At 38.2% G+C, this 13,896-nt stretch overlaps 1 protein-coding gene across 5 annotated transcripts in view; it reads right to left on the bottom strand.

Annotated features, from left to right (window-relative positions):
* The window catches only part of Atp9b (ATPase phospholipid transporting 9B (putative)), a 258,118-nt gene that overhangs the window by 164,368 nt on the left and 79,854 nt on the right, over nt 1-13,896 (bottom strand). For all 5 annotated transcript variants that reach the window (XM_076837216.1, XM_076837215.1, XM_076837218.1 and 2 more), the window contains exon 7: nt 9,337-9,388. In XM_076837216.1, the coding sequence (XP_076693331.1) occupies nt 9,337-9,388 (52 nt within the window). The remainder of the gene's footprint in view (nt 1-9,336; nt 9,389-13,896) is intronic.

Raw genomic sequence — 13,896 nt, forward strand, 5'->3', positions numbered from 1 at the left:
CAACAAAAAGATAAGCAGCAGAAAGAAATCTGAGAACAATCATAATGAAGTCTTTAGACTTTGCTACCAGTTAACAGGAAACAAAGGCAGAGCTTAACTAACACCACAGTTGTGCAATCAGGCAAATCTAAAATATGGGAAATTCTTTAGGTCAAATTACTCTGTTTCTTCAATAAGTAAAAAAAGAAAGAAGAAAGAGAAGGAATTATATAGGTGAAAACAGACTTAAGAGACATACTCACCAAATGCAATGTGTCAGACCATAGGCCCTGATTTGAACAGATAAAAAGAAATAAGAAATCAGAGAATCAGAAAGTTGGAAAGTAACTGCATATAAGATGATGGAGAATTTTATGGGATGACAATGGAACTGTGGTTCTGGTTGTAAAATGCCGAGGAACTTACCGACACAATCACACAGTATTGGGATTCCTGTGCCACTGGAGGAGAGGATGAGACTGATGGAGCAAAACTGGTCAAATAATGACCACAATTAACATGGGATGAGGGCTCCACAATGGTTCACTGCAATACGTTGCATGCACAGACTGAGTTGAAAGTTCCTTATAACAAAAAGCCTAGGATCCAATGGGAGAAAACACAACTTGAATAAAATCTTTAAGGGACTGTCACTTCAAGAAAGAGAATAGTTGACTGTTTCCTGTTCTCTCTAAACACAGTAAACACCATCAAACATTACTCATAAAAACATCATTAGGTTCTGGACCGGCCAACAAGAATTCTGCCCACTGAACACAGCCTTCAGGATGAAGAGAAAAGCATCAAAAGGCACTGCATGTCGGGAGGCAACAATAAACTGCACACATATTGTATGTGTGAACACCTAGACTGAGAAGCACCACAGGTCACTCAGTAAGCACTTCTAAAAAATGCTCAAAGTCTACAAAAAGTCTGGGACAACATTGACTGACCTTCACGTACTCTCTAAAATGCTCAAAGTCTACAAAAAGTCTGGGACAACATTGACTGACCTTCACGTACTCTCTTGTTTTGTAGTGGTGGGACCAAACCCAGAGCCCCACAGATGGCAGGCAAGCTCCCTACCACTGCCCCATCCCCCGCAAACCCTTCTTCGAGTGTTAAACCAGCTCTGCTCTTGTAGCCATGAAGTACCACCTTTTTTACTCTTTTAAATCCCCATCACTTTGAAACCTCTGTGGCTAATATCAACAAGGTTTGCTGCCAAACCCAACAGACCTTTCACATCACTCTCCAATGGCCTCAGAGCAGCACTGGGCAACAACCTGTTCCTTCATGCAAGCGCTCTCCTCTGGCCTTACCGATTCCATGTGCTGCTGGATCCTCCCCTAGCTGTCTGCCTGCACCTAGGTCTGCAATGGTATCCCCAGATGTGTTCTGAAGACTCTTCTCCTTTCTCTACAAAAACCTCCTTTGATGACAGGGGTAAGTAGCAAGAAGGGACTGAGTACATCACAATTCCCCAGGAAGCACAGCTCAGTTAGAAGCCACCTCCCAAAGACTGTGGGGTGAGAAACCAACATAACACCAAATTAAGTAAGAGTCTACTCTACTGATTAGAAACTGCCCTGCAGTAAATCCCTCAAAAAAAAAAAAAATGTACAAAATACATGTGCATAGGAGAATGTCTCTTCCTCTTCCTCAAAAATGGGGAAAGTCACTAACACCTGCTGAGCAGCTGCTGACTGAGAACCAGCCAGAGTTCCCCAGTATACCTGAGGTATGCTGCCACCCTCTGAGAAAACCTATTCCAGCCTTTCAGACAGACAAGCCTTAAATCTCAAGAGACAGTATACAGTCCCAAAACCTCGATCAGGTGCACTGCACCCCAAATCCAAGCCTTATAGCATCACACACCTCAGTCCCCCTGCTGCAGCACCTAGCCTCCCAGCTGAAGCACTGAACAATTTGAACTGTGATAAACAAACATCTACTTTTGGAGTGACCTAGCTGAACTACTTCTGCAAAACCCACTCCCTGCAGGAGCAACCTCAGCAACCCTGCTCATGGTCTGCTAAGCCCTGGCTCCACACACACCACCTACTGGTCAAGGGTGGTGCTGCAACTTGTTTGAGGAGTCAGGTTCTACATTGCTAAGGGCTGATCAGGGAAGGCAGGGTCCTGCTCTAGTTCACTCAGGAAGCGGCTTTATAGGCACTGTCCCTGCTCTCCTGAGACCACACTAACAGATACTTGTGATCTCATGCTTAAGCTGAGCTATGTAGGACTTGCCGCTGGGTCAGAGGAGCATGAGTGATTTAGCCCCAGTGCCAGTGAGGCTGTGGCACTGCTAAATTGTCTCTGGGGGAATCCTGAGTTTGCCCCAGCCCCCCTGTGATAGCTCTTAGAGCCTAGCACAGGCACACAGCTTCCCTGTCGAGGATCCTGGGACTCTCCAAGGAGGTTCCTGCTGTGTTGCTATCTCCTACCTTGAATTGTTGACTACCAAGTTCTCCCAAATTTTTTAATGATGCCCTGGCATAAACTGTGCCAGGCTCTGTTCCAAAGTCTACTGCCTGCAGAAATCTATTAGAACATGTGAGCCACTGCACTGGAGCTAGGGTAGGACATGTGCTTTTCAAGTGCCCTTGGGATGGGCTTGTGGTAGCAGTCCCTCCAGGAGTGTCCACTGGCTGACCCACTAGCTAGAGCTAGGAATCACTGGGGTGGGACACCTATAAGACTGGAGCAAAGCTCTTGCCTATGAATAGGAACTGGAAGCAGAAGGGCCAGCACAATATCCTGACACAAGTTTGCTGAGCAGGGCTTCTGCATCACAACCTGAGAAAAATCAGAGAGGGGCCAGCTCTGCCTAGAATGAGGCCTTCGCCTCCACCAACAAGAAGCAGAGAAACAAAGCCCTTGGTCTAGAATAGAGATTCCTTCTCATGGATGGAGCTGAGGCAAGGAAGAGGAAAGGTAATTTGCCTTCCACATATACTACCTACTGGTGAAGGGCGGTGCTTAAACTTGCTTGGCTAGTCAGGTTTCCACCCTGTGCTACTGGCTATGTGTGGCTTGGAGACAAGTCAGTCTCAATTCCCATAGATTCAATCTGTTCTTAGTGGAGATAATGATCTCTGAAAAATATGGAAACAATTACTCTCAAAAGATCCCACAGCAAAGAAAATACAGAGCCCTATATATGACATGACAAAGGTAAGGACCTCTGCACCAGAGGTTTGTGACTAAGACCTGGCATGACACAAGGAACAGCCAGATGGTTCAAGGCTGAACAGTTCACTAATTGACACTCCTTGTCAAGTTACTTTATCTTATTAGGACTCACTGTTTTTTCTTCTCTACAATGGGAAAGTAAGGTGTCACATGGAGTGGTGTTATAAAAATCTACTACACTCAGCCATGAGGGCATGCACTAGAAAGTCACTGACTGGTAGCAAATTATTTCTCAAAAATAGAGAAACACTTGTGCTTACTGCTGGACATTCTTTCATTCTCACTCTTCATAACCATCAAATGCTTTTCTCTTCTAAATGATGCACTGTCAACTAATCACAGTGCCACCAATTTAGTGCCTCAGATGTGTCCTAACCATGTAGTCACTTTAATTCTAACCCTTTTAGCTATCCTCAATATGGGCATTTGAATGTGAAGCTGCTTCTCTCAGGCACAATAAGATCAGAGCTATAACAAGATTTTCCAACCATTTGCTTTATCAATTAATGATATATTCAAGAGTTTCTCTGATTACATACACTTTAAATTATGATGTATGTAAATAAACATATATTGTACGTTATTTATCCTAAAGATTATATGAAAAGAACAAGACTCTCTATAGCTGACGAATTTCAACCAGGAACCAATATAAGAAAATTTGTACTTCATGTTATTTTAAAGTTCAATGTTTTTTCAAGATTTTTTTCTCTTAAACATGTGAATATATTTATTTTTATTAAAAAAATAAATAAAAGTAACTTCAACGGAACAGATTCTCATTTCTCTCCAGTCTGCTCCAAATCTACTTTCTAAAATTTAAATAAGAACAGGTGAGACTCTCTGAAAGGTCTTAAATTTCAGACATACAGGGTATCTAAAAGTTAAACCAATTATCTGGATCTCTGTAGAAATATTAAACACTGAAAACAGTGCAGTTGTCTTTCTTTAAAAAAAGACACATATCATGTTAAATAATTATATGCTATTTTTAAAACTTAGGGGGTAAAATGACATACTATTTTTCCCCCAAGCACAGTTAAACTTACTAACCACACAGCAATTGCTACAATAGGGGCAGGAGGGGTACTGCAGTAAAATCTGAAGCATATTAACCTGGCTTATCTTGAGAGAGCCAGATCTAGCAATTTTTAACAGAAGCACGAGCTACAATGAATGCCAGTTATAGATCAGTAAAAATGAATTATTAAATTGGTCTGCTTATATCCTATTACAGACTTCTTATGAATACTTGATTTTATTTTGAATAATTGACAAGAGTTGACAGGAAAGGACAGGTTTAATGACCACCAAATTAAGATCAACTCGTGTATGTGTCACATTGGAGAGCCACATCAGGTGGTGATGAAGTAACTGAAGGACCCTGAGAGACAGCTGAGTCTGTCATAGTGTAACAAGTCACCTCTCAGCATTAGCAGGTAGCCTGGACCAGCTCATGGATCTAGCAGCTCTGAAAGAAATGGGCCACAGTATATGCCCAACAAAAGAGAAATAGACATTGACTTCGCATTTCTAATACCAGAATCCTGGTCATTAAACTTAATTTTTAAATCATTTATATGACTTAATGACTCTGCATGAAATTTTTAAGCTGGAGGCAAGATGAATAGCACTACAGAGATAATGCAGATGAGGAGAGTGTCATTTACCTACCCTCGTCCAACTAACAAGGGATAGCTGGGGTACTGTAATATGTCCTGAACATTTCAATTATAATGTCATCAACTTAGGACACAAGTGAAAAAGATATTGGCATTTATAAGAGATTGATGAAAATTAGTTTTAAAGCATTAATTTCTCTTAATACCACTAAAAGAACTGTGTGCACCCAGGAGATATTTGATCTGAATTAAGAAACTGATGAAGCAATTGATTGATTGGAATTTAAGCCATCAGTCACCAGATCCATCAACAGCTTCATTTACATTCTAAACAATCCACTCACAGCTCAATAGAATACTCCGTATTAATACACAGTCAATGTGATGCCATGAACAGACTCACCAAGCTGTATTGACAAGCACCCAGCTGCTGTTGTCCAAGCTTGAACACACTGTTATATCTAGGACTTCTGTATTGACTAAGGTTTAAAGACTTTAATTACAGTAAATAATATACAAGTTTTTTTTTATGTTGGTGCATTATAGTCATACATAAGACTAGCCTTCATTTTAACATATTCAAAAATGTATATAAAATGCGTAGATCCAATTCAATCCCAGGACTTCCCCTTTCCCTCCCATTCTTCCTCCTTTGATCCCCTTCCTCTTTTCTACTGGTCTTCCCTCTATTTATTTATTGCTTTTTAAACACTGCATTATAGTTAAATATAAAAGTAGTTCTACAACATACTCACACATGCCACAGCATAATTTGGTCAATTTCATTCTGCAGTTCCTCCCCTTTCCCATTCCTCCCTTCTTCTCAATCCCCTTCCTCTACCCAACTATTCTCACCTCTGTTTTCATTAGATTTATATATATATATTCTTTATTTCTCTCTACCTTTTGTAGGAAAAACACTTGACTCTTAACTTTCTGAGTCTGGCTTATTTCACTTAGCATGACATTCTCCATTACAACCATTTACCAGGAAATGACATATAATTTCATTCTTCATTGTGGCTGAGTAGAACTCTGTTGTGTTTATGTTTATACCACATTTTCTTTATCCATTTGTCTGCTGACAGGCATTTGGGCTCGTTCCATAACGTGGCAATTGTGAACTGTGCTGCTATAAACATTGGTATGCATTTATCACTATAGTTTGCTGATTCTTACCTCTTTTGGATAAAATACAAGAAATGGGACAGCTAAGTTATATGGTGGTTCCACTCCCAGTCTTTTGAGAAATTTCCATATTGCTTTCCAAAGTGGTTGTGCTGATTTGCCATCATGCTCAACATATGCTTCAACAAGGAGGAGAATATGGGAGGAACTGTCAGTCTGAGGGCCCCAATGCTCCTGGTTATATTGAAGGTGAAGTCATAGGCTGAGAGTGAGTGTGCAGGTGGTGAAGGCAAACTGAAGCAGAGACAAGAAAACTCCTTTCAAGATGATGTGTGGGCAGTCAGGAAGAATGTCTTGAGGTTCACAGAGCTGTGTGTCTCCTCTGCCACCAGATGTGGGAGAAGAAGAACTCGAGGACCAGGGAAGCAGGGTAATGCAGGGTAATGGGGCAAAGAGGGTGTGTGGGAACAGCAGTAGTAGTTTCACAGGAAGGTGTACTTGTTAAGACGGTTTAACAAAGAAGATATACTTTAAATGAGTGCACCTAACTGTACATAAATTTTCCTGAATAAAGCTAATTATATTTAAAAAGCAAAGATTAACAGAATAGAAGAAAAAAATCAAGATTCAACTATACACTGTCTACAAGAGACACACTTTAGACTAATTCAAAGACACAGAAGGCTAAAGATAATAGGAAACAATATAAACAGTAAGCAATAGAGAGTGGGCATCTCCAGGACACATTAAAATGATCAAAGGGCCAATCCATCCAGCAGACAGCTATGTGTAACCCAAACAACAGTCACAAATACATGAAGGAGAAATAGAAACAACAGCAAAAATAGCTGCAAGCTACACTACTTTACTTTCCACCATGAACAGAATAACTGGATAGAAGACAATAAGATGTGACCAATGCTGCAGACCCACCAGAACTGACACCCACCCACCCACTGGACATGCCACATCGCAGTGACAAAACACAGATCCTGCTCTAGAGCACAGGGGCTCGCTTCAGAGCACAGATCTGGGTGAATCTGCCTGAGGCCACAGAGTGTGTTCTCCAACCACAACAGAATGAAACCAGAAATCAGCGATGGTAGGAAATTTAGAAAAATCCACAAAATACCTGGAAACTAAACATCTTCATCATCAAACAATGGGTTAAAGAAGAAATCACAAGCAAAATTTAAAAATGCTATTGAGAGCATGAAAATGAAAACACAACATACCAAACTTTTTGGGATGCAGCAACAGCAGCATTTGGGTGGAAATGTAATTTTAATGCCTATACTATAAAGACTTCATCTAACTTTCCACCTTAAGAAACTAGAAGTACAAAAGAAAACAGAACCCAAAATGAATGGAAGGTAGTAATAAAGACACTGAAATAAGAAACAGAGAGTAACTGAAAAAAATTATTAAAACCCAAAGTTAGTTCTTTGGAAAGATCAACAAAATCAACAAACCTTTAGCTGGAGTAACTAAGAAAAAGAGGAGCATCACATTATTAAAATCAAGAACAAAGGAGAGGACATCACTACCATCACTGAGGAAATAAAAAGTGTTACAAGGGAATACTAAGAACAGTATGCTAACAAATTAGATGGATACAATGCACAAATTCCTAAAAAGATATGAACTGCCAAAACTAACTCAAGAAACAATCTGAAAAGGCTTCTAACAAGAAAATTAGTTAAAAAAAAAAAAAACAACTCAAAATCCAGTCCCAGATGACTGCATGGGTGACTTTTACCAAACATTAATGAAGAATTCAATAATAATTCTTCATAAACTTCCAAAAAAGTTGAAGAGGAAAGAACACTTCTAACTCACTCAAAGGCCAGTACTATACTACCTTGATACCAAAGATATTATAAGGAAAAACAAAACAAACAATCAATATAACCTTTATGAACACAGAGGCATAAATCCTTAATAAAACACTTGCAATCAAAAATCCAGCAGCACAGGCTTATGTGCTGAGACTGAGAGGTATCTGTTCTGGCATGTGTACACAGCCAAGGAGATGGGTCTCCCAGGGGCCTCACCAACAGAGTTCCCTCACCATCTGGCAGACTGCTCTATGCAACAGAGCACTGCACCGAATATGCCCTGTGATGAAGGAAGCGTTATCACTGTGTTGCTGCAACACTGAGGTAGCCTCACTGCACTCCAGGGAATGACTAGAAATACTTGGAAATGGAGCACTTTATACTCCAATGCTACCCAATGATAGTTTCAAAATACACATACCAAAACTCTAAAAGCAAATCACACTACTTGTGAAGAAAAAGAGAAGTCTTCCAAAACAGAGATCAAGAAGACAACACACGAAGGAACAACAGCTATGGTAAAGAACAAACTAGCAACTTCAGTGCTTCACAATAGAGATTTATGCCTCCCTCCAACAGAATCCATTTGGCAATGGAAGGGGAGAAGCTTTATTCCAAATACAGTCATTCAGGAAGCCACAATGATGAAAGTTCTGTGCCTTCAACCAGCAGTTTCCAAGGTTGCCATTGAGCTAGAAAGGAAACAGTAGGCACATCGCAAAGTACGTGGAAGACTTTCAGCTCCTACTCTCCAGGACAGAGCCCAGAGGCATGGATCCACTTCACTGGACAGGATAAACTAGGAGCCCAGCTGTTTTCAAGAGGTGCAGAGTACCTTACCAATGTCTGCCCCAGTTAGGAACCTAAGAATTCACATTAAATAACACATGATAAAGTAAAGAACCGAATTCATAGGTCACTTAATTCTAAAGTTAACTCCTCTGCTGATGACAGCCCTTCTTTGACAAGGTGAATAACTACCAACTATATAGCTGGCCAAAAAAAAAAAAGTATTCACACTAGAAATAATACATATGCTTTTATTGAATAAAAGTTCAGGCCATCTAAATGTTGTTTTTCCTGTGAAGAGTAAGGCAACTCACCTAGGCAGCACTCTTACATAACCCTAACAGCTCTTGTCACCACTATAGGACCTATACAATAGGATTACTACTGATGGTCATTGTATGTATGGACTTCTATGGATTTTATTCTCTCTTGTAAGCAACAATTAATGCCTGGTATGAAGGAAGTGGTAAGTAAATAACTATTTGCTGAATCAATGAATAAAACTGCAAACACAAAACAACAATCAAGTTTTGAGCAATGACATCATTTAATTAATTAGATCTAAATATGAAAGGAAGAAAAACTAATTAAGGTACACAGGTTGTAACAGGATTATTTAAGCCACCTTTGTAAATATCAAGAACTGAAGATTATTAGAAACTAATAAATTCAAAATATTATCAGGGAAATTTTTATAGGCATAAACTTAACTCTTACTTCTTAAAATAACAATTAAACTGCCAAAATACTGAATGAACAACAGTGCAAAAAAGTAAAAATACCTGCTTTCTCTGAAGTTCTAAGAAATACCATGTCTGATGGAATTCTTTGATTCTGCAAAGAATAATAAAAAAATTAATTACCTATATGAAGCTTTACAAATTACATTATTCCATTCCAAAGTAAAACAGCTAACTACAATAATGTCATCATTAAAATTATGTTGAAATAACTAATATGTTATTAGTTATTTTAATACAGCATCCAGAGATGTAAATGGCATTTAGCAATGACTTACAAAATGGTTTGTGTCGGAAAAGTGTTAAATATTGCCGTTTTCACGGCTTCTGTTGCACATTAACTCACACAACAGCTACTGCCTTATAAAAATTCATCCTTTCCATTAGATGAAAAGGCCCTACAGAGTGAGGGCAGTGACTGTCCAATATCCAGCACATAACAGCACATCATTAAAATACAGTGAATTAATAAATGCATGACTAAGCAAACAAAATCTCACAAAATAGAGGAGCTCTTCTTTTATGACAGAAAAGGAACTCAAAGATGTATGGCACATAAAAATTTTTACTAGTCACAATTCAAACATTTAATCATCATTATAATCATTTTATCAATTGGAAACCCTAATGGGAGGGAGAAATCAAGCTAAAAAAATATGTACTTAAAATAAGAATATTTCACATAATTTTCTAAATATGTGTACTTTTCCATATGACAAAGAAATGGCCTAGTCAATAAGTAGTAGTAAAAACAAATATTAAGTTATTAAGGCTGAAACATTATGCTGGATACTGCTATTCTTTCTAACACTACAAAGAAGCATGACCAGTAGATCCCTAAAAGGACAAAGATCTCTAAAGGTCAAAGAAGGAATCACAGTAGAAATTAGAAAATATTTTAAACCAAAAAGAAAATAAAAATTTGACAAGAAAGTGAGTACAACAGCCAAAGTCAGAAAGACATCAAGAGGAAAATCACATAAATCAATGCATACAAAAGAACAGAAAAGAGGCTTGATGTCATCAATTTTGGAGCTTGAAAGCAGGGAAAAAAAAAATAGCCAATAAATTCCAAAGAAACCACATGGATGTAAATGCATGTAACGGCAAAACTTAATGACACAGAGAAAAACATGTACTGTTATGGTTTGGGTCATAAATGTCCCCTAAAGCTTGTGTGTTAAAGACTTGGATCTCAGCAGGGTGGTGCTATTGGGAGGTGATGGACACTTGGAAGTGTGGCGTAGTTCAGGAGGAACGTCCTTGGGGGCATGCCCTTGAAGGCCATATCTTGTCCCTAGCCCTTTCCTCTACATACAGGTGTGGTCTCTTCCCCTCTCTTTCAGCTTCCAAGGCATGATGAGATTAGCAGTTTTGCTCCACCAAAAAGCTCCCCACCATGCTGTTCCACTTCACTTCAAGCCCAAAGCCTGGATCCAAGCAACTATGGGCTGAAATCTCTAAAACTGTGAGACCTAACAAATCTTCTTTGTTTTTCTTATGTATTCTGTCATAGCAATGGAAAGCTTACTAACACACACACACAAATAAGTAGACACATGGATATATACCAGTAACAAACAGCAAGAAAGTAAGTAATATTAAACAGGTCCATTTCAGTAATAAAAAAAAAAATCAACATTAGAATAAACTAATAAAAGATGCTCAAGACCTCCAATGAAAAATATAAAACATTACTAGAGAAATTAAACTTAAAATGTATCCTGCTCAGAAATTACAATGTAATTGCAAAGTTGTCAAATGCCCATAAATTGAAACATACAATCAACCTACATACAAACAAAATCTTAGTTGATTTTTACCCCCCTCTATTTTGGTGGGAACTGATAAGGGTTTCTCTCAGCTATACAGGGAGCTGGTAAGGCCAAGAATAACCAAGAAGAGAGTGAGGACTGACTCTACAACTTAATGACACTAGAAATAAAACTGGACCAATTAATACAAGATAGCATTACACCAAGGTAATTATGCCCATGCAAAACTGGGAAATCCAGAGATGAGCACACATAGATTTATACGGTGGCAATACAGACCAACAAAAAAACAATGGTCTTTCCAATAAAAAGTACTGAGAAAACTGGATGCCCAAAGGGAAGGTGCAGGAATGATATCTGACCTCTATGCCACACTATAGTTTTAAATGTAAAAGTAAAATCAGCAAAATCTCTAAACGATAATCCAGAATTTATTTTCTTTCTCTGCTTAATTGTCTTGTCACTCATTAAATATTATAATAGTGTTTTATGACTTTTTTGTAGGAATTTTTTATTTTATTTTATTTTATTTTTTGGTACTGGGAAATAAACCCAGAGGCACTTTTCCATTGAGCTACATCCTCAGCCCCTTCTTTATTTTTTATGTTAAAACAGGGTCTCGTTAAGCGGCTGAGGATCTTCGTAAGTTGCCCAGGCTGCCCCTGAACTAGTGATTCTCCTGCCTTAGCCTCCCCAAGCATTAGGATTACAGTATGTGCTCATCACCACCAGAAAATTTTTAAAAAGAAAAAAGAACTAAGCATAAATGAGAAGATTAATAAAGTATAATTCATTAAAATTAAGAACTTCTGCCCACCAGGAAGGAAGAAAGAAGATATGTACACCACATATAACAACACTGATTCACAATACATAAAGGCCTACACACTGACCAGAAAGAAGGGCTAATTAAGGGAAAACAAAACTGCAAGATATCTTCAAGGTCTATTTACTAATACCAAACCTGCAGAACCATATGAAAAGATACCCAACTGACTAGACTTCAGAGAAATGTACACTAGGATCACAACTACAACATTCACATCAGAAATGTAAATTAAAACAGCTGGCAATGCAAGTGCTGGCAAGCGTGAAGTCACTGCTGATGAGAGCATAAGTCTGCACAGCACACACTCATACCCAACACCCACTGCACTCCTGGGTACATGTGCAACATCCATGTGTGCATAAACATGTCATAAGACAGTTTCAACAACACAGATATATCTACCACTCCTGAGGGCAAACCTCACAAGCAAACCAAATACCCATTAATTGTGGAATGAATAATGGGCACCGGTTCAAGCACATGACCTCATTTTTTTTTTTTTTTTTTTTTTTTTAAGTACTGGGATTGAATCAAGGGGTGCTTAACCATTGAACCACACACATCCTGCCTGCTCCCCACCATGTTTTTGAGACAGGGTCTCAAAAACACCAGACAGTTGAGGCTGGCTTTGAACTTGTGATCCTCCTGCCTCAGCGGGATTACAGGCATGTACCATATCTGGCCTCATTGAATTTTTGAAGCATCCTTATCAAGAATCAACAAATTAACCATAAATTTCAAGCTTTACTCCTAGATTCTCAACTTCAAAAACAGACTAGTATATGCTGTATAAATTACTGGAACTTTGAAATGAATATGAAAAACTTGTTCAACTTTTCTCAAAATTGTTTTCCACGGAATTCTAGAGATCAGCTTGGAGAGTATGGATCTACAGATCAGTTTGGAAAGTACTGACATTTTAACAACATTACCATTTGTATCTATCAGTATGGGATGTCTACATTTACTTAGGTCTTCTTTAACGTGTTTCAAAAATGTTTTGAATTTTCAAACTACAAGGTTTTTATTTCTTTTGAAAAATTTATTCTTAAGCATTCTATTCATTTTAATTCTACCATAAATGAAATTTTTTCTTAATTTCACTTCAGGCCATTACTCTTCATTCTCTAAACCCGTCTTATTTTCCAAGGAGTTATACATGAACTAGATGATTTCCAGTTGTTTTTAGATAGTATTTGTTTATTTTCCTCCCCTTAAAACCATGACCAGTCTGAAAGGAGCACCTTGTTTTTCCTTAGCATGCTTCCCCATGGTGTTGACACACAACAGTATGTCTGCCCAGTCAAATCTGTTCACAACTTCAGGACTGTTTCCAATTAGGAACTATTATGGAAACTGGAGATGTAAACTTTCCAAAACAGGATGCTGTATCGACATAAATTATAATCTCTCTCTGTGTAAAGGTATTTAGAAGTTTGACTATTGGCCATATGATCGTAGCACATTTGTTTTATTTTTAAATAAACATATTTCAAACGCTGAAAGAAAATGGGTTCCAAAAAAGAATCGTGTATCCAGCGAAATTAAGCTTCAGGATGGAAGATGAAATTAGAACCTTCCACGATAAACAAAATTTAAAAGAATTTGCAGCTAGAAAACCAGCTCTTCAAAACATCCTTGGCAAAACATTACAGGAAGAGGAAATGAAAAATAACAATGAAAACCAACAGTGGGAGATAGTACAGTAAAGGAAAAAATAATCAAAGAGGAAAAATAAATCATGTTAAGTAACATAAATAAACAAATATGGCTGGAAGTACAAACCATATCTTAATAGTAACCCTAAATGTTAATGGCTTAAACTCACCAATCAAGAGACCCAGGCTAGTAGAATGGATCAAAAAAAAAAAAAGATCCAACAATATGCTGCCTACAGGAGACGCATCTGATAGGAAAAGACATACATAGACTGAAGGTGAAGGGTTAGGAAAAATCATACCATTCACATGGACCTCGGAAGCAAGCAGGAGTGTCCAT

This window comes from Callospermophilus lateralis, chromosome 17, assembly GCF_048772815.1.
Source record: "Callospermophilus lateralis isolate mCalLat2 chromosome 17, mCalLat2.hap1, whole genome shotgun sequence".
Taxonomy (NCBI): domain Eukaryota; kingdom Metazoa; phylum Chordata; class Mammalia; order Rodentia; family Sciuridae; genus Callospermophilus; species Callospermophilus lateralis.